Here is a 25,864-nt window from a genome sequence, read left to right on the forward strand (position 1 = left end):
CACACTGACCCAACTTCTGGTTTAATAATCTTGGGAGTCATAATCGTATGCAACATTCAAAGCTAAGCATATATGCTTATATATGCACAGAACATATGTAATACAGAACACATGTGTTGCCTCTTATGGCAGGACTTCCAACATTAGAGTTCACAAAATTGCAACATATACTGGGCCTGCCCGGTTGCCAGATTTAGCACTAAAATGCATAATAGACTTCGACTTACTTATAGGGGTTATTAAATATTCTTGGTTTTGAGTAATTTCTCAATTATAATCTACAGTAGATGTTGAATAATTTACTATATTGAATAATAGATTTAATAGGGTTAAATAAGAAAAAAAAATGCTATGATTACTGTTGGTAAACTGCCGTCATTCATATTTTAAAAAGCCATATGCATGCAATGTGTTGTTACAGTTATTCACTGTAAATGTAGAGTCTGTAGGACTGAGTGTGTTTAATTCAGCACTCTCTGTGCTAATTCACTGCTGTGCAATGCGTAATGGATCATTTCCTGTCAATCTGACACTCTCATCTTCCTCACGGGGAGTGGCGAGGTCCCTGCTGTGAGTTATTTTTGCACCGAACGCTGTTGATAAATCAATTTGTTTGTCTCATCCTTTTTTTCTTTAATTTCAGATTTAGTTTTCTTTATTTAGTTGTCCTTTAATCTGATTGAACCCATTTAACGAGCTTTTACAGCGGAATAGAAGCGACAGATAAACACAGCTTATGTACAGTCCTCTTTAGATCCATTTATCAGCATTTGCAGCGACATTTAATTCAATATGAGTATGTTAGCTTTCATTATTTCTGAAAGAGAGCAAAGCTATTCACATCCTCTTGCAGCTGGAAAGTAAATGTGAGAAAATGAAAACAAACAAACAACAGTTTCAAAAACTAAATTCAAAAGGAATGTATACTGTAAAAACTCTACATTACACTATAACATTGAAACTCTGTAATATAGCCTAAAATTTGTCTTTGTTTGTCATAAAATTGCGGACAATATCTGACCAAATATTTTCTTTAAACTGCATTCCTACTTCCAACAACACTTAATAACTTCTTCACATTTGAATAGTGACTCATTTGTGTGGAGCGTCCATGATTAGTTAATTTTTTTATATAATTTCATATATATTTGGTAAACTTTTAGGTGAAGTCAGACTCCACCCATTTTTTGAACTAGGTTCCGATACATCAGCTCACAGACGCAGCCTTGTGCTGATCCACATCACCCTAGAAGTGATGAAAAGGGGAAAGAGCACCATCTACTGTACTGTACCCACTCAGAGAGAGCAAGACCAACTTTGCTCTCTCAGGGCTCTGGCAGCTGATGGCAAGCCGCATGACCGGGATTCGAACCAGCGATCTTCCAATCATAGTTGCAACACTTTAGACCCCTGGACCACTTGGCTCTCCTAATGAGTATTTTTTTTTTCCGATTAATCTAACTAATCTTTTGTCTGTGCAAATGTTTTTACTTAAGTGATTACTTTTTCACTGAGGGCCAGGTTTGTTTAAATAGCTTTTTTACCTTAATAAATAAAATCATACTTTAAAATATGATGGCAAGCTGCATGACCGGGATTCAATCCAGCGATGATCTCTCAGTCATAGACAATCATATACATACAGGGGTTGGACAATGGAACTGAAACACCTGTCATCATTTTAGTGTGGGATTTTAGGTTTCATGGCTAAATTGGAGCAGCTTGGTGGCCAATCTTTAATCATTAATTGCACATTATTGCACCAGTAAGAGCAGAGTGTGAAGTTTGGTTCAATTAGCAGGGTAAGAGCACAGTTCTGCTCTAAATAATGCAATGCACACAACATTATGGTATTATGTGACATACCAGAGCTCAAAAGAGGACAAATTGTTGGTGCACGTCTTGCTGGTGCATCTGTGACCAAGACAGCAAGTCTTTGTGATGCATCAAGAGCCACGGTATCCAGGGTAATGTCAGCGAGATACCACCAAGAAGGATCAACCACAACAGGATTAACTGTGGACGCTGTAAGAGGAAGCTGTCTGAAAGGGATGTTCGGGTGCTAACCCGGATTGTATCCAAAAAACATAAAACCACGGCTGATCAAATCACGCAGAATTCAATGTGCACCTCAACTCTCCTGTTTCCACCAGAACTGTCCGTCACCACAATCAATTATTAGATGTTTCAGTTTCATTGTCCAACCCCTGTGGTTGTTACATTTGAACCATTTTTTGTCAAATTCATTACATTTGAAGGATCTCCCATTGGTGCGAGACTTTCTTAATGCTTAGAAACAGCAGAGTTAGTTAATATTTAATGATCTTACCTCAAATTTTGACAGCAATTTCTCATAAGATAGTCATGAATAGCAAGGATGTTCTGTTCCATGTTGTAATTCACATAAGATTTCAATTTCAAAATTTCACTTCACATAAGATTTCATCGCAACCATCCTGAGCAACCTGTCTGAATGAATTTTGACCCAAAGACTCAAGCCTTTTAAAATCTGGACAATTGTTTACGTCTAGGTATGAGTTTATCTCAGTGGGAAAAACACGTCTTTTTTTAAACATCGTCCAAGACATCCTTTTCAGCAGCCAGCAAGGTCTTAGAAAGCCTCTGAGTATCTTTTTCAAGTCTGCTGGAGAAGCATCCCAGGTGGCTGCTGATGAAACTGCTTGAGAGAATGCCAAGACTGTGTGAAGCTCCAGCGGAAGGAGGGGGGTTATCTTGAGGAATCTGAAAAATAAATATATTTTTGGTTTGTTAAGCATTTTTGTGATCACTGTAAAATCGTAAAATTAAAAAAGTCATCATTTTGGAGTGGAGCTGGAGTGAAGGCGTAAAACTTAAACGTGAGATTTCCTACCAACATTCACATTTTGATTCCCAGCACTAAGAAAAAAAGAGATGCAGTGAATATTTGTTGAAATCCGAAAATATTTATTTTAAATCATATTGCAGTGTTTCCTTTAATATTAGTCTTTTTATCAGTCCACATTACACGTTCCTACAACCATTGTATTGTGCTTTGTAGGTTTATCTATCAGTATATTAAAAGTATAATATATATTTGGGCTCTATTTTAGTGATCTATAATGCACCACTCAATTGAGGATTGTGTGTTTTGGGCGTAACGTTAAATAAACCAATCAGTGTGCCAGCTTTCATTCCCTTTAAGAGCCGGGTGAGCTCTGACTTTGGCACGTTCGTATCTTAACAGCGCGCCACTTTCGTGCTTTGTCTCAGCAGAGACAGATACTGAGCTGCTCGTTCACACTGTTAAGATACACCAGCAGCTCATTTAATTAAAGGAACAGCAATGTTATTTTATACTTTATTCCATTTATTGTTGAGTTAAAAGTCGAGTTTGCGCTCTACAATGCGTCCGTGTCTTTGTGTGTGTACGAGCGCGGGAAGCACCTATAGGAATGAACTCTAATGATTGACTGTTGTCAGGGTTTTAATCAGTCAGTGGAGCTCCTGTGTTTCCACTGCCAAGATACTTCCAGAACACCACGGCCATCAGTGTAGATTTATTCCTAAACTCTGCCGCTATTGTAACAGTGCAGTCGCAAGGTGTGAAAATAGACTGTTGATGGGGTGTAAGGTAGCAAAGAGCATTGTGACGTGCCTTATGCAGGGTATACAATAGGGTCCTAAGTGTTTTTTAATAAATAGTTTAAATGCCTTTCTTTTAGAAGCAAAACCAAAAAACTATTTATGCTGGAGTCTAATGAAAACAATTAAAAAATCGAAAAATGCTTCATTTTCTTTTGGACAAAACGTCTTATTTTGGTGCATCCCTACTTCATCCCTACTGCAGTTGTTTTACTGTTGTGAGTAAAAGCGTCTCTCTATGCCTTCAGAAAAAAAACGTCACTGTAAATGTCCTGTGCTGGGATATTTACTGAATAATGGTTCATTAATTTCTGTGGTGAGCTTTAGATAAAACAAATGCAATGAAAACGTTAGGGTGTTCATATGGTAGCTTAATGTGTTGTGAGTCTGTGGTATATTGCATTTTGGAAAACAAATCATCCAGCTATTCATAGAACAATTGCATTGGGACCGGTGTCTAGAAGCTCCCAGGGATTGCTCTTGAGTAGCTGTTAATATGGACCTGATGATTCTATAATCCATCTCTCTCTCTCTCTCTTCCTCTCGCGCTCTCTCTCGCTCTCTCTCTCTCTCGCGCTCTCTCTCTCTCTTAAATTAAACCTCTGTTGCGGTCGGGGGCAGAACTCTCACACTTGTTTTATTAAAAACACTGACCTCTGCTAATTAATCAAAACGCTGCCGTGCTAAATCTGGAGCCTGGGAAAAAAAACAAAAAACGCTCGCCTGCCTTCATGCTGTCCAATGGCCGGAGGTGTGCCGTCAAATCAGGAGCTTATTAAAAACGGGAAGGCGCTGTCCTCCCCTTACTGCAGACAGAGGACTGTAATTGTTCTTCCTGTATCGAGTGGCACCCCTTTGAAGTTACACAGACATGGAAGAGAGACTCAAATTAGCCTTGACATTTGACTCTTGATGGTTGGATCCATGGACGCAAGCTGTTTGTACCAAATTCTGACCCTTCCATCTGTGAGCCTCAGTAGAAATCATGATTCTTCTCTGTTTCTCTGGTCTTTAACTGTCTAGTTCTTGTGAACCTGTCTCCACTGCAGCCTCAGCTTTCTGTTCTTGGCTGAAAGAAATTAAACCTGATCTGGTCTCATGCTGTTGTAGACCATCTTCCGCAGGGTTGGGCATGTTTTGCTTTCTTTTTTTGTAATTTTTACCTAATATTTTCCCCTAAATTAGCTGAGCCAATTACCTCACTTTTTTAGAAGGGCTCCTCCTATCAGTTGCAATGCTCTCATTACACTCAAAAGAAAGCACCAGATCCACAGCTTTGGAAACATCAGCCAACAGATGCCAGTGCCATCTACCCAGCCAGTCACATAGAGCATGTCCACAACTGTAAGAGTTGTAAAATATGGGACACAGAGTGGTCCAGTGGTTTAAATTGCTGCCAATATGATTGGGAGATTGCAGGTTTGAATCCAGGTCATGCAGCTTGCCGTCAGTTGCCAGAGCCCTGAGAGAGCACAACTGGTCTTGCTCTTACTCTGGGTGGGTACAGTACAGCAGATGGCGCTCTTTCCCCGCATAAACTCTTGGAGTGATGTCAATCAGCACAAGGCTGCGTCTGTGAGCTGATGTATCAGAACCGAGTCACTGCGCTTTTAACTCTGAGTGTTAGCGTTGTGATGCTACTCGGAGGCGGAGTCTGACTTCACATATGTCGGAGGAGGTGTTTGCTAGTCTTTACCCTCCTGGTGTTGGGGGATCACTAATAGTGGGTAATTGGCTAAGCAAAATTGGGGAGAAATTAGGGGAAATAAAATCAATAAATATAAAAAAAAAATAAGAGCACAGAGCTGTTTTTCTCACCACAATTGTACAGAGTATTTATCTGAGCTACTGTAGCCTTTTTGTCAGATCCAACTCTTAAATCTCTTAAGGTGCTTCCTTTAGCAGATCTAATGCTCACTGTATGTGTGTTTTTTATTACATCACTTTAAGTAAACATGTTCTAGAGACTGTAGAGCTAAAAATCTCAGAAGATCAGCAGACGGATTCTATAAATGCTCAAACCCAAACCAGCCCCTTCTGACACCAACAATCACACCATGCTCAAAACCACTGAGATCACATTTATACATTTATTCTCCACTCTGATGGTTTAATGTGAACATTACCTGAAGCTGCTGGCCTGGAAAATATATTAGGCATGCCTTCCTGCTGCCCGATGGCCGGAGGTGCGCCGTCAAATCAGGAGCTTATTAAAAAGCGGGAAGGCTCGTCCTCGCTGCGCCGCAGAGCGAGGAATGTAATTGTTCTTTCCTCTCGGAGTGGCACCCCTTTGAAGTTCCACGATCATTTCTATTTCAAACCCCCATTTCTCACCTTTTTTCGTTCTCTTTTTTGTCTCGTGCCACATGTAAGAGTTGCGAAAGCTCTAGCTCTAGCTTTAGCGCTGACACACTCAGCACAGTAAAGAGACTTAAATCTGCCTTGACATTTGACTCGAACCAGTAGTCATGTTTTCAAAGATTCTTACAGAAGCCCCCCCCCCTCCAGAACCCCCGCCCTCACTCGGTTGCTTTCATAATGAATGAAACTGCCATGCTGGATATCACAGCTGTGAGAGGTTCCTGCCCTCCGGGAATTCTGGCTCGATATGGCTGATCTGCTTTTATCTGGCGAGGGGAAGTGCATGGTTAAAAAGATCTGCCGCAGACATGATCGGTGAGCAAATCTGCTCCCTTGAACTCGAAAAGCGGGTCTTTTTTCACTTTTACAGTGAAATCAATAGCTTTTTTATATATATATATATATATATATATATATATATATATATATATATATATATATATATATATATATACAGCTCCAAGAACAAAACAGTGCTTCTTACATTTCTTTAACTTGTGTTAGATTGCAGACAGCATCAGCCCAATATATTTAGCATTTATTCTTGGTTTATTTAATTTATTTAAATACATACATTCCTGCATTACAGGGCCAAACCTTAGACATCAGAGAGGTCCATTCATTTCTTTAAACTAGAAAAAAAAGGTATGGCGACAGCAGTTCTTACCTGTACTGTGGTACACCTGTGCAAACTGTGTTTCCTGCAAGATTAGAACAAAAAAACACCTGAAAAGCTTCATCACTTGGAATCCTCTGTACCAAAATTCAATCAGAACTTGTGAAGGAAATGGTTTGCACTTAACCCGTAGAAATTAAATCAAATAAAAAATTAAATAAATTATAAAGTAAATTGTTTTCCAGCTGAAAAAAAAACAACAACCAGGAATGGGTGTAGGGTATGACTTTAGCTGGGCTAAAGGAAGTTCGTGGAATGTCTCGCTTTGTATTGGGGTCAGGTAGAAGTATAGATGCAAGAGTTTTAAAATACTTCTGTAAAAGTTAAAGTATCAACTCAGTATCGAGCTTTTAACTCAAGTAAAACTGTAAAAGTTCTGGTTTTAAAACTACTAAAAGTATAAAAGTATAGTCTGTGTAACAGGTGAAATCAAGAAGTCAATATTCAGGTGATGGGCTTCCGGGTGCAGTGTCATGTGATTGTGAACGAGAGTGATGTCAGTGTGTGGTGCATCCTGGGTGTTGTAGACCGGGGACTGGATATCGCAGTAAAGCTACGTAAGCCGAGAGCTGAAAATGAAACACCTGTCTCATTTTAGTGTGGGATTTTAGGTTTCATGGCTAAATTGGAGCAGCCTGGTGACCGATCTTTAATCATTAATTGCACATTGCACCAGTAAGAGCAGAGTGTGAAGGTTGGTTCAATTAGCAGGGTAAGAGCACAGTTCTGCTCTAAATATTTGCATATTGCAATGCACACAACATTATGGGTGACATACCAGAGTTCAAAAGTTCAAAAGAGGACAAATTGTTGGTGCACGTCTTGCTGGCGCATCTGTGACCAAGACAGCAAGTCTTTGTGATGCATCAAGAGCCACGGTATCCAGGGTAATGTCAGCATACCACCATGAAGGACCGACCACATCCAACAGGATTAACTGTGGATGCTCTCCTGTTTCCACTAGAACTGTCCGTCACCACAATAAATTATAATATTGTGCTCTAAAACCAGGTGTTTCTGTTTCATTGTTCAACCCCTGTACATTTGGTGTTCAATCCAATGAAGCAATATAATAAACTACACAATTTACACAAATGTGAGCAGGGTACTGACTTTAGTAAGATACTGTAACTATCAGTAAATACTCAGGTGGTTTGCAGCAAGGTCTTATATTATTATATTATGCAACACCAGTTTCAAGCAGTTGATGTTGCATCAAAATTTCACTATGTAGAGCGAGGTCAGGACTAATAACTCCCTAATAAGCGTGGACTTCAAGGAGTTAGCCCTGAGGGACACCATCACTCAAGAGGAGGAGTGTTTTTGGGCTGGTGAATGTTTGTATTCGTGGCTCTGGGGAATATGGAGGCCTCAGGGGGGACTGTTGCTAACGCCATTGTTTTGCTGACTTTCCCCACAGATAAAAAATGCGGCGGCCAACGTTCTCCGGGAGACCTGGCTCATCTACAAACACACGAAGCTGATGAAGAAAATTGACCACTCCCGCGTCCGCAAGCACCAGAGGAAGTTCCTGCAAGCCATCCACCAGTGAGTGCAGCCAGTACATAGCCATTCCATCCATAGCATCACTTTCAAAAACTATTCATTTGTCTTTTTCTTGTTACTTCACAATTATGCATTACTTTGTTCGAGTCTATCACATTAAATCCCAATAAAACACATTTAAATTTGTGGGTGTAACAAGAAAAAATGTGATACAATAAAAGGGGTATGAATACTTTTTCCAGGCACTTTATACTAATTCAGTTTAAACTGTAAAACTCATATATTATATAGATTACTGTGTTAATGATTATGGCTCAAATAATTAAAATATTATATAAGACCAATTGGTACCAATAGAGCCCATAATGTTAGGCATGTGAACAAACCTCTTTATCTGTGGCCACAAGATACTGTTGGAGGTTATATGTGCATTGATTTTGTAACCACGCACATCTCTTCTACTTATATTGAGATTTCCTCTTCCAAAAAAATTTAAGAACCTGCAAAATGCCTCTTTTAGGGCCTAGGCCAGGGGTGTCCAAACTTTTTTTGTTGGGGGCCAGAAGGAGAAATATATTTGAAGTCACGGGCCACAGACTCTGTAATAAAACAAATAATGAAATATACCACTTTAAATAATACATCTTCCTGATTATTTCATTTACACACCATTTTACTTGACTTACTATCTTTATCTTTGACAGTGTTGTGTAATCTAAGATTTTTCAAATTGATGTTTCATTTCATGATGTCTCTTAATATTAAACTCCTTAATTACGGCAACTTGCGCACTCTCTCCGCTTTTAGACTCTTTGGCCCGTTTTTCTGCGCTAGAACTGCGCACTCTCTCCGCTTTTAGACTCTTTGCCCCGTTTTTCTGCGCTAGAAATGCGCACTCTCTCCGCTTTTAGACTCTTTGGCCTGTTTTTCTGCGCTAGAAATGCGCACTCTCTCCGCTTTTAGACTATTTGGCCTGTTTTTCTGCGCTAGAAATGCACACTCTCCGCTTTTAGACTCTTTGGCCTGTTTTTCTGCTCTAGAAATGCACACTCTCTCCGCTTTTAGACTCTTTGGCCTGTTTTTCTGCGCTAGAAATGCACACTCTCCGCTTTTAGACTCTTTGGCCTGTTTTTCTGCGCTAGAAATGCACACTCTCTGCTTTTAGACTCTTTGGCCCGTTTCTGACACCTAGCGTTCAAACTTTGAATCTCACATTATAAAAACCTGCTTAACAACTTTCATTCTATTTCTAAAATACCTCGCAGGCCGGTACAAAAAAGGAAAAGGGGCCGCAAATGGCCCGCGGGCCGTAGTTTGGACACCCCTGAGGAACTTGAGAAAATTAACATGAAAATTATTTTTAAAATTCTATTCAAACAGACCTTAAAAAAATAATGACCTGTGAAGAATAATATTAGCACAAATAAGGACAATACTCTCAGAAAGAACACAGAAGCATGATAGAAAGGCAGACAAATGAAAAGCATAATGTTTATACTGCATTCCAATAACTGTTAAGCATGGGGGCGGGAGTATTAGAGCTTAAGACTGCTGGGATGCCAATATAGCTTGGACTTATGAATACACTGGTACACTGGAGATGGAAAGACAGTCAAGAGGAGAAAAAAAGAGAGTTACATATCATATCATACTGAAACCAGCCAGCGGAGTTATGTTATGAGCTTTGATGGATGTTGCGCTGTGCTGTCTTTGCTTATACACAGCCATTAAGTCATTATGTTTAAGGCATGTTTTAAACTAACCCCCTGTGAGGAGGCTCTATTTTAGCCTGGCTGACTCTCTCACTCTGAGGTGTTTATCAGCTTCCGAGTGGTGCTGCATTACAGCCACCGAGAGGGAGATTAAAACAACATCAATCCACCATGATGGATGATTTAAAAATGGTTTCAGATATAAAATAAAAAAGTTCTGGACTGTGTCAGGGCTCTGACATCCTAAAAAATCCTAGAAGAAAATGTTATAGCATATGTGTCTGAGGACTGAAGCATAACTGTACGTGGGCCATGCAACAAGACAATGACCCTGAGCACAAAGTTAATGATTTACCGTATTTTTCGCACTATAAGGTGCACTTAAAATCCTTTCATTTTCCCAAAAATTGACAGTGTGCCTTATAATCCGGTGCACCTCATGTATGAAAATAAATTTCATTGATAGTATATCTTATAAGATGGTGCGCCTTATAGTCTGAAAAATATGGTTATCTAATTTGAAGGTGATGATTTATGCTAATACTACTAAAGGTATTCACTTATCCATCCAAGTCATAGAATTCAGGTGTTCCCATCGCTTCCATGGCAACAGAGGTACATTTTTTGCATTTTCACATCCCCTAATACTTTATCTTCTTTGCCTCGCATTAAAATACCTCATCAAGAACTTACAAACTTGAGAAAAATTGAATAAATCATGATCCTGTCCAAACAGGACCTAAAAATGTGACAAAAAACACTACAGGAGTGTTATGTTTGTATTGCATTCCAATATAAGAACCACTTCCCAGCTGTTAAACATGGGGGTGGGAGCATTAGAGCTTGAGACTGCTCTGATGCCTTATGTCCAACACACCTTGCTATGCTATTTATAGATGGATCTATGAATTCTGGACTGTACCAGGACATTCTCCTGTAAGATGTAGGATCTAAGGGTTGAAGCTTAACTATAAGTAGGTCATGCAACAAGACAGTGACTCTGAGCCCACTTGTAGCATAATAATAATATAAATACAGCTGTATCGACTGATTCCGTTATGCCCTTCACATGCAACAGACAAAATAACCTCACAGCGATGACGACCACATCCCGGCTGACCGTGTGGCTGGATCTAGTCTGCTAATTCTGAGCTTTAGCTGTGACCATCTGGGCTTCAGAACATGCAGCGAGCGCCGTGCACCAGTTGTGTAGAGTGGTTTTCACAGCAGTTAGCTCGGCTGACCTAGCCAAGCCCTCAGGTGCCTGAGAGCATTGGATTTAGCTCCTGCCAGCTAATTGTCAGTCCATTGGCACCTACAGGACAGCGGGGGCCTAACACCATGTCTGTGTGAGGAGGCCGTGTGGATTAGCCTAGCCTACTGTGAGAATTAGCACTGTTTAGCAGCAGCAATCCTTTAGCAAACTAGAGCAGAAACAAAGCAAAAACGGCTTTTGATAAAATGTGTGTATTAACTTTTCTACTATAACCTTCTAGAAATGGGATTGTAACCTTTTCCAGACTGACTTTGTATGTTTTATTATTTTATTAGCTTTTTTTCCCTTAATAAATGAAATCATCATTTAAAACAGATATAAGACGCACTTAAAATCCTTTCATTTTTCAAAAAATCGATATATAACATAATTATAATCCAGTGCACCTTATGTATAAATTCTACTAGTCAGGTATGTAGGAGCAATAAAGCCACTCTGTTAAAGTACAGCATTATAAGGGTGATTTTTCTTTGAAGTTTCTCCAGCACTAAGGCTGGGTGCAGCAGCATTAGCTTTAGCCGCTAACCACTGCGCTAGCTTTTTAGCCATTTAGAGGTGAGTATATTGGACTGTATTCAGCGCCCTGGGTTTCCAAAAAACTCTGGAAAAAAGTTCCTCTGTCTAGTGCTATTGGGCAGCATTTACGTCCCACTAGCACTGCAGTTAGCAGCTACTGCTAATGCTGCTGCACCCAGCCTTAGTGCTGGAGAAACTTCACTGAAAACTCACCCTTAGCAAAATAATATGGGAAATCTAAGCTTACTGTAAAAAAAAAGGAAGCGCTTTACTCATCCAAATAAACTGTTTTCAGAAGAGAAATATGCATAGATCAAGATCCAGCCCTTTTTTTGTGCAAATTGTTAAGAATGACTTTTTTCATCCTTACTAGTGTAATTACTAGTCCTTACTAGTGTCTCTTTAAGCGCCTCATACAGGATGTCTTTGTCTTATGTTTAAATTTGTTTAATAATCTGCAAAATGTAAGTAAAATGTAAGTATGACATAAAAACAAAAACAAAATATATCTGTAAGAGGGTAAATATATATTTTTCGCAGCACTGGAATAATGGAAAAAGACTATATTGCCAAAGATGACAGTGATTTGGTTCAGTGATTTGGATGGGTGAGCGAATACTCTTGGTGATATAGTGTTTCACTCTATATATGCACTTTTTAATACTTATGAATGCGTCATGAAGCTTTTTGGTAGCTACCCTTCAATAAAAATGGGTCACCTCCTATGTTATTTGGACCTACGCCTAGACTTTCTCTTTTTGAAAGCAGACAGGGCTAGGCTCACACAGCGGCGGCTATTACGCCACCCGCTATGCTGATGGATGGCTCATCTCGGGAATGCTTACATTGGCTGTCCTGCCTGGCTCATCACGCTCTCCTTGCTAAGTTAACTTGTTAGCCTAGTGTGTCCGTCCTCCCCTGCCTGTCTCCTAGCTGCCAAACGCATATTTTTTAGGGCTTTAATCCCCTTGTTGGTGGCCTGTTTTTGGATCCAGACACCAGCCGAGAGCATCCTCTCTAAATGGCTTCAATCCTTTTTGTTGTAAGCGTGCGGAGGAAGCCCACAGGCTCATAAGCCTGTTTGCTGAATGTTTAGCTCTATCGTAAGTGTGGGTTAATGCTGATGTCTCCATTGAGAGGAATTCACATCAGCAAACATAATAAAGGAAATGAAAACACAGGCAGGATGTTAATGAGGTTAATGAGACATATGTGTCATAGTAGGATGGTAAGAAGTTGGACTCAGGCATGAAAGCATATTTATAGAATGATGCAATAACTGAATGACTTAAATTATCAATATCATCATCATTTTAGCATGCGTGGTCCAGCAGTCTAAAGCGCTGCCACTATGATCGGGAAATTGCTATTTCGAATCCCGGTCATGCAGCTTGCCATCAGCTGCCGGAGCCCCGAGAGAGCACAGTTGGCCTTGCTCTCTCTGGGTGGGTACAGTAGAGTAGATGGCGCTCTCTCTTTCCCCTCATCACTTCTAGGGTGATGTGGATCAGCACAAGGCTGCATCTGTGAGCTGATGTATCAGAATCGAGTTGCTGCACTTTCCTGCGAGCGTTAGCGCTGTGATGCTACTCAGCAATGCTGCATCAGCAGCTGCTTCAAAAAGAGGTGGAGTCTGACTTCACGTGTGTCTGAGGAGGCGTGTGCTTGTGTTTTGGCATCACTAGTGATGGGGGATATGCAGCTGACATACTTAGATAAATTGGGAGGAGGGGGAATGGGAACAAATGGGAAATAAATAAAAAAAAAAAAAGAAAAAACGCCCATCAAGATCTTTTTGACATTACAACATTAATAAGACTAGGAATAATAGAGAAGCTAATAGAAAACTACAGAATGCTGCACAGACCTATGGGATATGTGGGTGGGGTCTCCTACAGGGTCCCTTTAAATGTCTACCAGGTCTTTAAAGGGACCAGGTATTTAGGGTTCTCATTTTCTCTGTATCTGTAAATAATTTGTGAAATAATGTGTGAAATATGCATCTGTTAAAAGTGTTGGTGGTCTAACAGGTGTTACAGTGGGTTGCATAGCCTTGCATATAGCTGTAAAGATTGAATTTTTTTCTGTATCTTTTTTCAATCATTTTTTAAATTAATTGGTTGCATTTATTGGTTGTTTTGACTTGAAATATAGTAAACATACCATATTTTTCACACTATAAGGCGCACCGGATTATAAGGCGCATTTTATGCAACACTAGTAAAGAACAGGAGTGTCGCAATTCAGCAGTTTCCCTTCTAATTCAGCAGGTCTCATCGCTGCTTGGCGAGACCTGTAAAGCTAAGCTAAGTTAAGTAAACAAAACTGTAATCCTAAAAAAAACAACATTTCAGAAAAGTCAGACGAGTGCTGGATATTAATCTCCACAGATTTCCCCCCTAAAAACTGTTCAGTCGGATGAGTAAAGCGCTTCCGTTTTTTTTACAGTAAGCTTAGATTTCGAGATTTCAACTACAGCTGGAGGATTAGCATTAGTGGCTAACCACTAACGGTAATGCTAATGCTGCTCCAGCAGTGCTAACCGGGGCTAGCAGCAGGCTACAGGCTGATAATACTCACCTCTGAACAACGTCAAAAGAGCTAGCACTTAGCGCGGTTAGCAGCTAATGCTAATACTGCTGGAGAACTAAACTGAAACTCCTGTATAACTCTGTACTTAAGTGGAGTGGCTTTACTGCTTTTTAATTTCTGACTGGTAGAATTCATACATAAGGAGCACCAGATTATAAGGCACACTGTTGATTTTAGTGAAAATTAAATGATTCTGTAACAAATATTATATTTATAAAGAAATTATATATGCATTAAAAAAAAAAAAAAAAAATATATATATATATATATATATATATATATATATATATATATACATTCAAGGTAGAGGCATATCTAATAATGCACTGTGACTGCAGGCTGCGAAGTGTAAAATTTAAAAAAATTTACATTTTTTTGTACATTTAAAAAAATATAGTAAAATTTTATTGACAATAGTAATAAGTGAGACACAAAATTGATAAACCTGAATCACGATTTAATTAAATATATCATATGGCAGACGAACACAGTGATATTTGAGGAGTAAAATGAAGTTTATAGGATTTACAGAAAGTTAGCATTAATTATAATAAATTAATACAAATAAATTAGGCAGGTGCATAAATTTGGGCACCCCAACAGAAAAATTATATTAAAAATGAATTGATATCTAAATATTAAAACCTCCTTTACTACAGGGGGCGTGATGCTTTTAGTTTTAGATACATACCTTTAAATCTATCTATTGTTTCACCTTCTAAATTTGTCTAAATCTGTATTTCTGAGTTTTTAATCAATTAGATTTGACTTTTTGGATCTGATTTTTTTAAATCTAAAAAAAATATATCATATGTTATTACTTGGAAATGTATATATGACTTTATACTTTGTATATTTGTGTGTTTTCAGGCTGCGAAGTGTAAAAATGGAGCAGAGAAAGCTCAGTGACCAGGCCAACACACTGGTGGACCTTTCCAAGGTGAGAGCACACATGCGTACCATTGCGTACGTTTCACACAGCAGCCCACACACATTACGTGTGTCGAGAGACGGTCGACGCCCACACGTACGCTCACGCCGTGTGCACACCGGCATTAATACACACACAGTCAAACACACTCAATCACACACAGCAGAGTGAGTGGTTTATAGTCATGGTTTATAGTCAGGCCTGTGCGTAATGTCCTTTTACTATCTTCAAAATAGAACACGCACCACAGTGATCCATACTGTAGCTCGCTAATACCTGACGACACACACATACCTCTGCCTGCCCAAATATATCTCAGCGTTCTACTCCTCCCGTTTGACCCGTTTGTTTCCGTGGCTTTTCGTCTCCTAGCAACCGGAACAAGTGTTAAAAAGAGGGACGACTGTGGGAGTGTGGAGAGAGAGGGAGAAAGAGGTAGAGAGGAAGAGAGAGAAAGAGATACAGAGAGAGGTACACAGAGACAGATAGAGACATGATTAGAGTGAGAGAATGAGAGGTCGGTCGTAGAAAGTGTGAGACAACAAAACATAGACAGATATTAAATGGTAGTGTGTATGTATACAGGTATAACAACTCATGGAGTAATAGACGTTAAATACCAATGAATGGATACCCCTCTCAAGAGTGCTCAATTATTCAGCTCATACAGGCATTAGCTATTAACAAACACCACTAACTACCACACAAAACTGTTTTACAAATAAACGAAAAAACTGTTTTAGACTACATTTAATCAACCACCACCAAAAGTAAAAAAGTGAAGTACGTTTCTTACATATTTTGAGAGATGGCACATTACAGAAGCTCTGCACGATGATGCATTAGCAAGGTCTCTGGAGGTCTCTACACAGAACAAAGAAAAACATTGGGTTTAAGTACAGTATACCTAGGTTTAAAAAGGAACTTAATGAAGAAACATAATGTTAACCAAGAACATGGAAGAAATATCATTTTTTCAGACTATAAGGTGCACAGAAAATCTACATTTTCCCAAAAATCGACAGTGCGTCTTAAGTATGAATTCTACCAGTCAGGTATTAAGGAGCAGTAAAGCCACTCTGTTGAAGTACAGCATTATAAAAGTGAGTTTTCAGTGAAGTTTCTCCAGCACTAAGGCTAGGTGCAGCAGCAATAGCATTAGCTGCTAACCACAGCGCTAACTGCTAGCTCTTTCGTCGCTCAGAAGCGAATATATTTGACTGTAGTCTGTGTGTTTATCGTGTTAAAACAAGCTACGTGGGATGAACCTCTAGCAATGCGGTAATTATCTAATGCTAATGCTAATGCTGCACCCAGCCTTAGTGCTGGAGAAACTTCATTTAAAACTGTTAATAAAAGGAAACGCCTTTTTTCTCACCCAAATAAATGTTGTTTCAGGAGAGAAATCTGTGTAGATTAACATTCAGCACTCGATTTGACTTTTAAAAGAAAATGTTTTTAATTTTTTTTTTAAGAATTACAGTTTTTTAGGCCCTATTAAAGGGAACATGGCGACACCCTTGTTCTCTTCAATCTAGGCATCCTTACTAGTGTCGCTTACTAATGCGCCCTATAATCTGGTGAGCTTTATAGTCTGAAAAATCTGATAATTGCAGATACATATGCAGAAACCAAAGCAATACAGGCCTACGTGTGATAACGTGTGTCAGACGACGAGAGCGACAGGCTCCGCCCACCGGAGACTATTCATAACCATCGCATAATCTCCTCTTCTCCTCTTCAAAGTGCTCTATCTACAGTAGAGGCCGAAAACGGTCGCGCTGCGGCGGCCTCCCACGGGGCGTCTGCAATAACATACTGTACCGTCTGAGACTCCGCATGTTCTTCATCTGTCCTTCTGTACTCTAATGGTTCAGGTTCCCCTGACAAAAGTGCAGCGAGGTTCCAATTAGCAGCAGCGCTGTCAAGCGTTCAGTCACGATAAGCAGAGAGGCTGCTGGATAAACCCTGCGTTAGCGACAGCTGTCACACGGGTCAGTCTTACACATCCTGACGAGTCAAACTGTGTGTTTTCTTGGTATCGTTGAATAATAAGAGTTCGAGACATGGAGTGAACCTTATAAACTGCTGTTCCTCCATCAAAAGAACATCCAGAATCACAGTGAACTAATATAATGTTATTGATAATAGTAATAAGTGCGATACAAAATTGATAAACTTAAATCAGTATTTATTGGGGGTGTCACAATTTCGATACTTTCATCGAAATCGATCGAAATTATGTCATGGTCTCGAGCCTCGAAGTCAAAAAGAGGGTCGACGATCCCTTCCGCAAATGGCGCAGTGCACTGTAGCTTAAAGAGCAGCCCTTCCTCCAGAGAATGACATTAATAACAAAATCACAGTTTTTTTGTCTAGCCTCAAATATGTTAATAGTTTTGGTACCTTAAGGAGCATCTTTCTCTCAGATAAAGTTAATAATATATCTTTATTAAAGAAAAAAACGTCTCATTCTCAGGGACCGAAAAAGTCTTATTTTTTATGTGTAACTGTTATAGTAGGATAGAGTTTTTTTATTATTTATTTTGTTATGTTGCACATTGCTGTTTTAATAGCGCACACTGCTGCTACCAAAAAAGCCACTAGATGGCATTACATATATATCTTAATTAAATTATTTAAATTTGACCATTAGTGCCTAATGTGGTGTATTACAGATCACTTGTATCACTTTGCATCACTTATGTCAAGCCCACCTTTTGAAATAATATATTGTAAATTTGATGAATCAAACCAATGGCTGACCATAGACTAATCTAAAACTGGTATAGGCCTCTCTGCTGTAGAAAAAGAAAATCGAGAATCGAATCGAATCGTGACCCTAAAATCGAAAATAAAATCGAATCAAGGATTTAGAGAATCGTGACACCCCTAGTATTTATCTACAGTGGTATGAAATAGTTTGGGCACCCCTGAAAATTTTCATGATTTTTCTTTATAAATCATAGTTTTTTTTTTTTGTTTGTTTTTTTTTTCAAATCAGCAGTTTCAGCTAAATATATCATATAGCAGGTGAATATATTTGAGATATTTGAGGAGTGAAGTGAAATTACACTATAGATTTTACAGAAAGTGTGCAATCAGTTTTAGATACATACCTTTAATCTTCCACTTTTGTCTAAATTTTAATCAGATTTGAATTTTTGGATCAGATTTTTAAAATCTGAAAAGTTGTTATTCGGAAATATATGTTTACATTTTATAACAGCAACATATTTTACCACATAAGTTCAGAATACGCAAAAAAAGCATTGTTAAAATTCACTTTAATTGTCTATTGTACTTTGAAGTACAATGTTATTGTGTTTTACTGCTACTGTCATTCACATTTCACACACTTTAACCCCCCTACCAATGCCGAACTATAAAGAACTGGTGTGCTTATTTACTTAATCAGCCTGTATACTTTTATACTTTTATATTGCACTATTGTTTACACTGGCTAGTCTGGTCTGTGTAACGTTCAATTATAAATTCAACTGTCTGATAATTTAAGGCTAAAATCGAAAATAGAAAACTGAGTGCAGAACTTGGGAGCAGTCTGCACTACACACTGTGCTATATTGAGGACAGATTGAGGCCGCTAGATGTCACTGTAGTGCGGTGCTGATTTAAATGCTTAAAAACAAATACATTTTCTCTAAATCAGTTACACACCATTTCTCACAATATTGCATGGTATTTTTTTCAAGATTTTTTTTTTTATGACAAAACACTTATATATATATATTTCAAGAATACACTGCTGTGTAACAAAATAAAAATTACATTTTATTATTGCATACAATATGATACACACCCCTATAGGATATGGCACACCCCTAACTGAGATATTAAAAAAATAGAAGAATTGTATTAGATTTGTAACAGAAGTCAATGATCCAGAATGTCATGATACTAATAATACTAATAATGGACTCCAAATATCTCCATATATCCATATATTAAAGTAAAATAAATGATACTGGACAGATATAATCTCTAGTCTAGTCTCTAGTAGATATATAAAGGAAAATGCTAAAAACAGCAAAAAAGTAGTACCCTGATGTGATAAACCCTGTTTTTTCTTGGCATCATGTTCTCCTCCACCAGTCTTACACACTGCTTTTGGATAACTTTATGCTGCTTCACTCCTGGTGCAAAACTTCATGCAGTTCAGCTTGGTTTGATGGATTGTGATCATCCATCAAGGTTTTTTAATTTGGTAAAATCAAAGTCTCTCTGTCTCTGTTCACAGATGCAGAGTGTGATGTACGAGCTGATGTCGGAGCTGAACGACCGCAGCGAGGACCTGGAGCGGCAGATGTTGAGTCTGGAGCAGAGGGTGGAGCAGCTGACGGCCGGGTTCAGCGCTCTGCCCGCCCACCTGACGGCCACGCTCAGCGCTCAGCACGCCGCACTCGTCCACCTGCTGCAGGAGCGAGACGCCAAGGCCCTGAGTCCGGTCACGCCCACTGCCCTCCTCACACCTGCCCCTGCCCCCGTCCCACCCACAACTGTCCCCACAACAGCCTCTAAAGAGGACAACCCCAACACCAGCACCTCCAGCTGCTGAGAGAGGGGCGGAGCCTCAGCCAAGCTGGGGAGAAATGCATGGGTGTTATGGTGAGGAACCTGGCTGAAAAAGAGAAAGAGAATGAGAGAGAGAGAGAAAGAGAGAGGGGTGGGGTCTCGGACTTGGCCAAGGCAAACTGAAAGAAAGAAAGAAAGAAAGAAAGAAAGAAAGAAAGAAAGAGAGGGAGGTGGAGCCTCAGCCAAGCTGGGGAGAAATGCATGGGTGTTATGGTGAGGAACTTGGCTGAAAAAGAGAGAGAAAGAGAGAAAGAAAGAGAGAAGGGTGGGGTCTCGGATTTGGCCATGGCAAAATGTGGAAAATGGCTGAAACAGAGTTGTAGGAGGGGCCAAAATAAGAAGAAAAAAAGAGCCTGACTGAAAGAAAGAAAGAAAGATTGAGAGGGAGGTGGAGCCTCAACCAAACTCGGAAAAAAAAGGAATGCACGGGTATTGAAGTGTAGAATCTGAATAAACAAGAGAAAAAGAGACAAAAAGGAAAGAGAGAGAGAGAGAGAGAGAGAGAGAGGCAGGAGCCAGAGCCAAAGTGGTGGAATAGTTCAATATCTCAATCAGATCAGCTCCAACATGGCTAATTACTAATAGAAACTACTAAACTGTTTGTCCAGAAGTGTGTAGTTCACCTGCACTCTGCTCAGGGAACAGCTTATATTCACTCAATTACATTACATTGCTGTAATTTAATTACCATGTTTTTCGCACTATAAGGCGCACCAGATTATGAGGCGCATTATTCGTCACTAGTAAGGAACAGGGGATGTTAATCTACACAGATTTATCTCCTGAAAACCATTTATTTGGGTGAGAAAAATGCTTCCGTTTATTTACAGTAGGCTTAGATTTCCAGATTTCCACTAAGGCTGGGTGCAGCAGCATTAGCACTAGTGCTAGCTTTGGTTATGGCGGTTCACATCCAAGCATCAAATTTGATGCAAACAGATATTTTCGGCAATATTTCATATATTTGGAAAGTACGCAAACACAGAGAGAGAAAATAGATAATATATTGATAACTTTTTGTTACTTTTAAATTGGAGGGATATGAAGGATAAAGGATAAAACTATACTCAAAGAAAGTGACTCTAGCTGTCGTATGGCATCTTGTTATTTATACAACAGTTAGCTCCTTCCTCTCAATCTGATTGGTTGAGAAGTGTTTTAACCGTGTTGATATTTGAGATAACAGCACGGCCTTCTCACACTAAATCTGTACCACTCCACGAACGCATTGCTGAGTAACGGCATGTAACGTTACACACAAGACAAGTAACATTAGCTTAGCACAGGCTAGCGCCCAGCCAAGGCACACTCGCCCACAGCGCAGTCTGATAGCCGGAACGTTAACCAGCCAGGTTAAACTAAGCTAAGCTAATGCTAAGCTAAAGCAAGCTGCGCTAACCTAACCACAGTCCTACAGGCACAGCTAGCTAAACATCACCACCCAGCTAACAGGCAGAACTTGTTATGGAACTACTTTTTGGCGGAAGGCTTAGTCCGTATTAAAGCATATTCATTAGAAATTATTTATTTATGTTGTTTCTTCAATTAGTAAAAAAAAGCTGCTGTATAAAAGCGATAGAACACTCAAGGTCGCGATGTTATCCACGATAACACATTCCCTTTCAAGTTCTATTGCTTAAACAAGCAATGCCTTTTTATTTTTTAGGTCTTTCATCAATAAATTGGGAATCCACTGATTAGAAGGGATGTCTACACACTTTTGGACATGGTAAAGTAGCCACCACCAATTGGCATGACCTCAGTCTTATTCATTCTAAGCAACATTAGCTTTGTTGACTGAGCGGCTATTCGATTACAGTGTGGAACCTGCCTGAAAGGGGGAACGAATGGAGTGAAAGGAGAGATTAGCCTTAGCCGAGCTGGAAATGAACGCATGGGTATTAATAAAAGGTGTGTGAGAGAGAGATAGATAGAGAAAATTCAGGTTGGAAGAAGAGTTGAGAGAGTTTGCGAAGGTGGTAATTGCATAAATGAATTGCACAGAGAGATAAGAGGGTGACGAGGGGGAGAGGAGGATGGTGTGTATGAGGCATGGGGGTGAGGGGGGGTAAAATTAAGGGAGAGCAAGCAAGGGAGCGAGAGAGAGCGCGCGCGAGAGAGAAAGAGAGAGAGAGAGATAAGAGGCAGTAATTAAATGAATGGCAAATACTTTAATGGAATCTGCACTAATTAGAGGAAAAGGTGTCTCTCCCTCCATCAGGAAAACTAACCGCAGTGACTTTGTATCTTTACGACGTATTTTCTATCTTAACTGCTAATTGTGTATTAACGAGCATCCCTTTAACGAGAGTTCCAATCAATACCACGTGACTAGTGGCACTCTGCACTGTCCAAAAATAAAAAAAAATAAAATAACAAATAAATAATACGAAACACTGAAAATGCTTAGACACGGAGACACACGTGATGCCTGCTCTTAGAGACACGGGAGACGGAATCCACTGTGTGTCAGAGGCATACACACACTCACACACACACACACACACACACACACACACACACGCAAACGAACGATGCACTAAAGTCACACCACGGAACACTGCCAGATAGCTCGTTCCTCGAGGAGAAGACGCTCACCTGCACAGGAACGCTAAAGAAGAAACTGCCATATTTCATGTAATTCCACATGAAAGACAACTGTTACACACTGTTCTCATGAATGTATACATGCAAACACACACACACACACACATACACACACAACACAGTCTTACTGTCTGTCTACACACACACACAATACACACACAATACACACACACACACACACACACACAAACATACAATTACACATTCTCTAATTATACCTGCTACCAAAGTGCTCTGTCTACAAATGGGGCGAAGCTGGAGCTGCTACGAAATTTTCCTTTCAAAACTTTCCTTTCTTTAAATGATCAGTTTGGTTAAAAAAAAAAATATATATATAGATATATATATCAAATGAACATGATTAATCACTCCTCCCAGATGCACCCAGATGATTCAATAAGATTCTCTAATACGATCAATCGTCTATTAACATCTAATATCTGCACTAAGTTAGAGTCTACTTTAGTTCTAAATGGGAGATGTAAAGCTAATATTGCTAACAAACAAACAAACAAACACTGGACTTGAACTTGGATTTCTTTAAGTACATGACAAAAAATGCTTTTTTTTTTTTTTTTTTTTTTTTAACTTCAGCTCCCCAGCTTTATCTGTAACTCTCAAGCTTTAGCTTTAATTTAGCTCTCCCTCTTTAGCTTTGTCTTTAACTTTAGCTTGCCAAGTTTAGCTTTAGCTTTCCAGGTTTAGCTTTAACTTTATCTCTCCAGATTTAGATTTAGCCCTCTCACTTCCTCTCCAGGTTTAGCTTTGTCTTTAATTTTAGATTGGCAAGTTTAGTTTTAGCTCAGTTTTGTTTTGTTAACTTTAGCTCTCCAGCTTTAGCTTTAGCTCTCTAGATTTAGCGTTAGCTCCCAAGCTTTAGCTGTATTATTAGTTCTCCAGTTTTAACTTTAACTTTAGTTCTCCAGATGTAGCTTTAACTTTAGCTCTCTAGATTTAGCTTTAGCCCTTCTACTTTAACTTTATCTTTAGCTTTATCTCTCCAGCTTTCTTTAGCTTCTGCTCTTCATCTTTTTGTTTAGCATCAGCCTTCCTGCTTTCCAAGTTGCTCAGACTCAAAGATAGGGTGACGCAACGTCTTGATTTTTAATTTTATATAGATATTTATATTTATAAATCATACTTTGTGATTTTACCAACAGAGCCAGATCAACATATATTAAAATAAACCTCAGATTTAGGTTCTTTAGGGCTTTAAGATGTTTTAAACCACATTGAATTTGCCTGTGCCACGGAAATGAAGACAATCTAGATGCAGTTTAATTGAATAAAGAGACATTTTTAGTGTGTATTTCCAGTGCTACATTTTATAGCATCCTAATTCCAGTGTTTGTTAGCAGAATTAGCCTAACACCAATCTCCCGTTCTAAACTTCAAAGGCACAGGTCAGACCTCAAACATGTCTTGGATGATGGACCTGGATCTGGGGGGTCAACGATGAATCATTTCCATTCAATTTTTTTTTTCTGAACTAGTCCTTTAAAGGAGAACTCCGGTGAGGAATTGACTTGGGTTTTAGTGAAACATGATAACGAGTACAAACTTTTGTTGAATATCTTACCTTCATTCTCCCCCAGCACTCCCAAATACAGCACTTTTAGCCGATGCTCCCAATAGGTTTACAATGCTAGTGATTGGGGCATAGAATTACCCATGCAAAAAAAATCACCATTTTACAGCATTAGCATGCTCAAAATAGTTAAATATTTTATTGGTAAAATTCTGAGAGCTCTGACATGTAAAACGAGGCAATATATAAATATATATTTATATATATTTTCACAAATGTGGGAAAATGTTTTTACTCTGCCACATTAGCTGGGATGCTACCATGCTTTACTTCAGTGTGCTGATTTTTAGTTTTCCACTGCAGTGGGTTGGGCTAATCTGCTGTTTGATTGGCTAATAATTATTTATTCTGGTGCAAAAATAGCTATCAATCTGTGTGAAGTGAAAGAATACACAAGAAAGAAGAAATATCACACACTATTAAGTGTCCATTACACTGATTATACACACAGTACCTGTAGTTACTTCTTTAATGCATCGTCATCTTGAAATTAAGCCAAACTAACTATCAAAAATAATTCTGTGGATTATTATATATTTCTAAAGTAGTGATATTCTTTACATGGGCAACTTTATGCCCCAATCACTAGCATTGTAAGTTTGTCAGGAGCATTGGATAAAAGTGCTGTATTTGGGAATGCTTGGGGTAAATGAAGGTAGGCTATTCTATGAAGGTTCCTACTCGTCATCATGTTTCAATATAACCCAATTTAATTTCACACCAGACTTCTCCTTTAAGGTGTAATGGTACATTATATAGAGAATTATAAAGAGGAGCCGACTCCAGCCTCGCCTGTGAAGGGGTCTGAAAGCGGAAGGCATGGCAAGGCGAGGGATGATGGCGAGAACAATCAGAGGGACAGAAATGAATGAAAAAAAGTAAATGTTATGTTAAAGAATGTTATAAAAGAAAGGAGGAGAAGAAGAAGAGAGGGGGGGTTTGGATCTGGATGATAAGACTCACAGCCATTTAAAGAGAAGGAGAGGAAACTGAAGCCAGTGGACTGATCATACATACAAAAACTGCCCGCCGGAGGTGGAACCAGGAGAGCTGCTCAACTGTAGAATGTGAGAGTCAGTTTTACTGTGAGTGGAGTTTAATCCGTTATCATGGTGTCTTGGAATAAGAGACTATTTTACTGCTGACCCCATTTCTACTGAGACCATTCTGCGGGAAAAAAAACAAAAAGACCTGTCTCATAGTGACATCCTGTGGCCGGAATACTGAATTAAACTCGCTTGGAAACAAAAACGAAACAAAAAAAAAAAAAAAAAAAAAAAAACAATTGTACATTATTATGCTGTTAAATGAAACCTAGCTTTGTATCGCTCGACTTTTTTTTACCGTTAATGATTACTAACGCAGTTCTAGCCGATATTTACTATTACGATACTACTATAGCATTCTTCTCATTCGTCATGACAACTACGATCGCTATATCGATACCGACTTTAATAACGTTAACTATTGCTAAGGGAGGTTCAGTTTGAGGTTGAAATTATTTTGTAATTTTATTTTAACAGAGAGAATTAATAAAGTATATATCTATATAACACCACTGTGCTGTGTCGTCGTCTTTTTAACCCCCATCCCCCCCCCCCCCTGTGTTCTTTATTCTCACTTATGGGATATTCTTAAGAAGCAGGCTGATAAATAGTGTGTTTTATTGTCAGTGTACGCCACTGAGACCTACAGTAACATGCCAAAAGTTATGGGACAGGAACTTTGTTAATTTGTATTGTGTCCCATAACTTTTGAAATGTTCTGTGGAAGCTGTGGAATGTTGCACTGATCAGTAGTCCACTAGTACTCTCAGAAGTCCATTTAGTAGTCTTATAGCCCACTCACTAGTCCACTCAGTAGTCCACTTAGTAGTCCACTA

The 25,864-nt window shown here is 39.1% G+C and overlaps 1 protein-coding gene and 1 long non-coding RNA gene across 3 annotated transcripts in view; one reads left to right on the top strand and one right to left on the bottom strand.

The window, feature by feature from the left end:
- Positions 1 to 25,535, top strand: part of kcnn3 (potassium intermediate/small conductance calcium-activated channel, subfamily N, member 3) — a 108,415-nt gene extending 82,880 nt beyond the window's left edge. The window contains exons 8-10 of the mRNA XM_022674225.2: positions 8,082 to 8,209; positions 15,134 to 15,203; positions 19,453 to 25,535. Coding sequence (XP_022529946.1) covers positions 8,082 to 8,209; positions 15,134 to 15,203; positions 19,453 to 19,770 — 516 coding nt within the window. The 3' untranslated portion in view covers positions 19,771 to 25,535. The remainder of the gene's footprint in view (positions 1 to 8,081; positions 8,210 to 15,133; positions 15,204 to 19,452) is intronic.
- Positions 1,858 to 16,117, bottom strand: LOC111193434 (uncharacterized). 2 transcript variants are annotated; one of them, XR_007439398.1, is made up of 4 exons: positions 15,991 to 16,117; positions 15,489 to 15,597; positions 6,653 to 6,686; positions 1,858 to 2,742 (listed from the first exon to the last, which is right to left on the bottom strand). It is a non-coding gene; the product is annotated as an uncharacterized LOC111193434 (long non-coding RNA). The 2 variants fall into 2 exon arrangements; XR_007439397.1 differs by lacking the exon at positions 15,489 to 15,597.
- Positions 25,536 to 25,864: the final 329 nt, after the last annotated feature.

Source organism: Astyanax mexicanus, chromosome 6 (assembly GCF_023375975.1).
Source record: "Astyanax mexicanus isolate ESR-SI-001 chromosome 6, AstMex3_surface, whole genome shotgun sequence".
Taxonomy (NCBI): Eukaryota; Metazoa; Chordata; class Actinopteri; order Characiformes; family Acestrorhamphidae; genus Astyanax; species Astyanax mexicanus.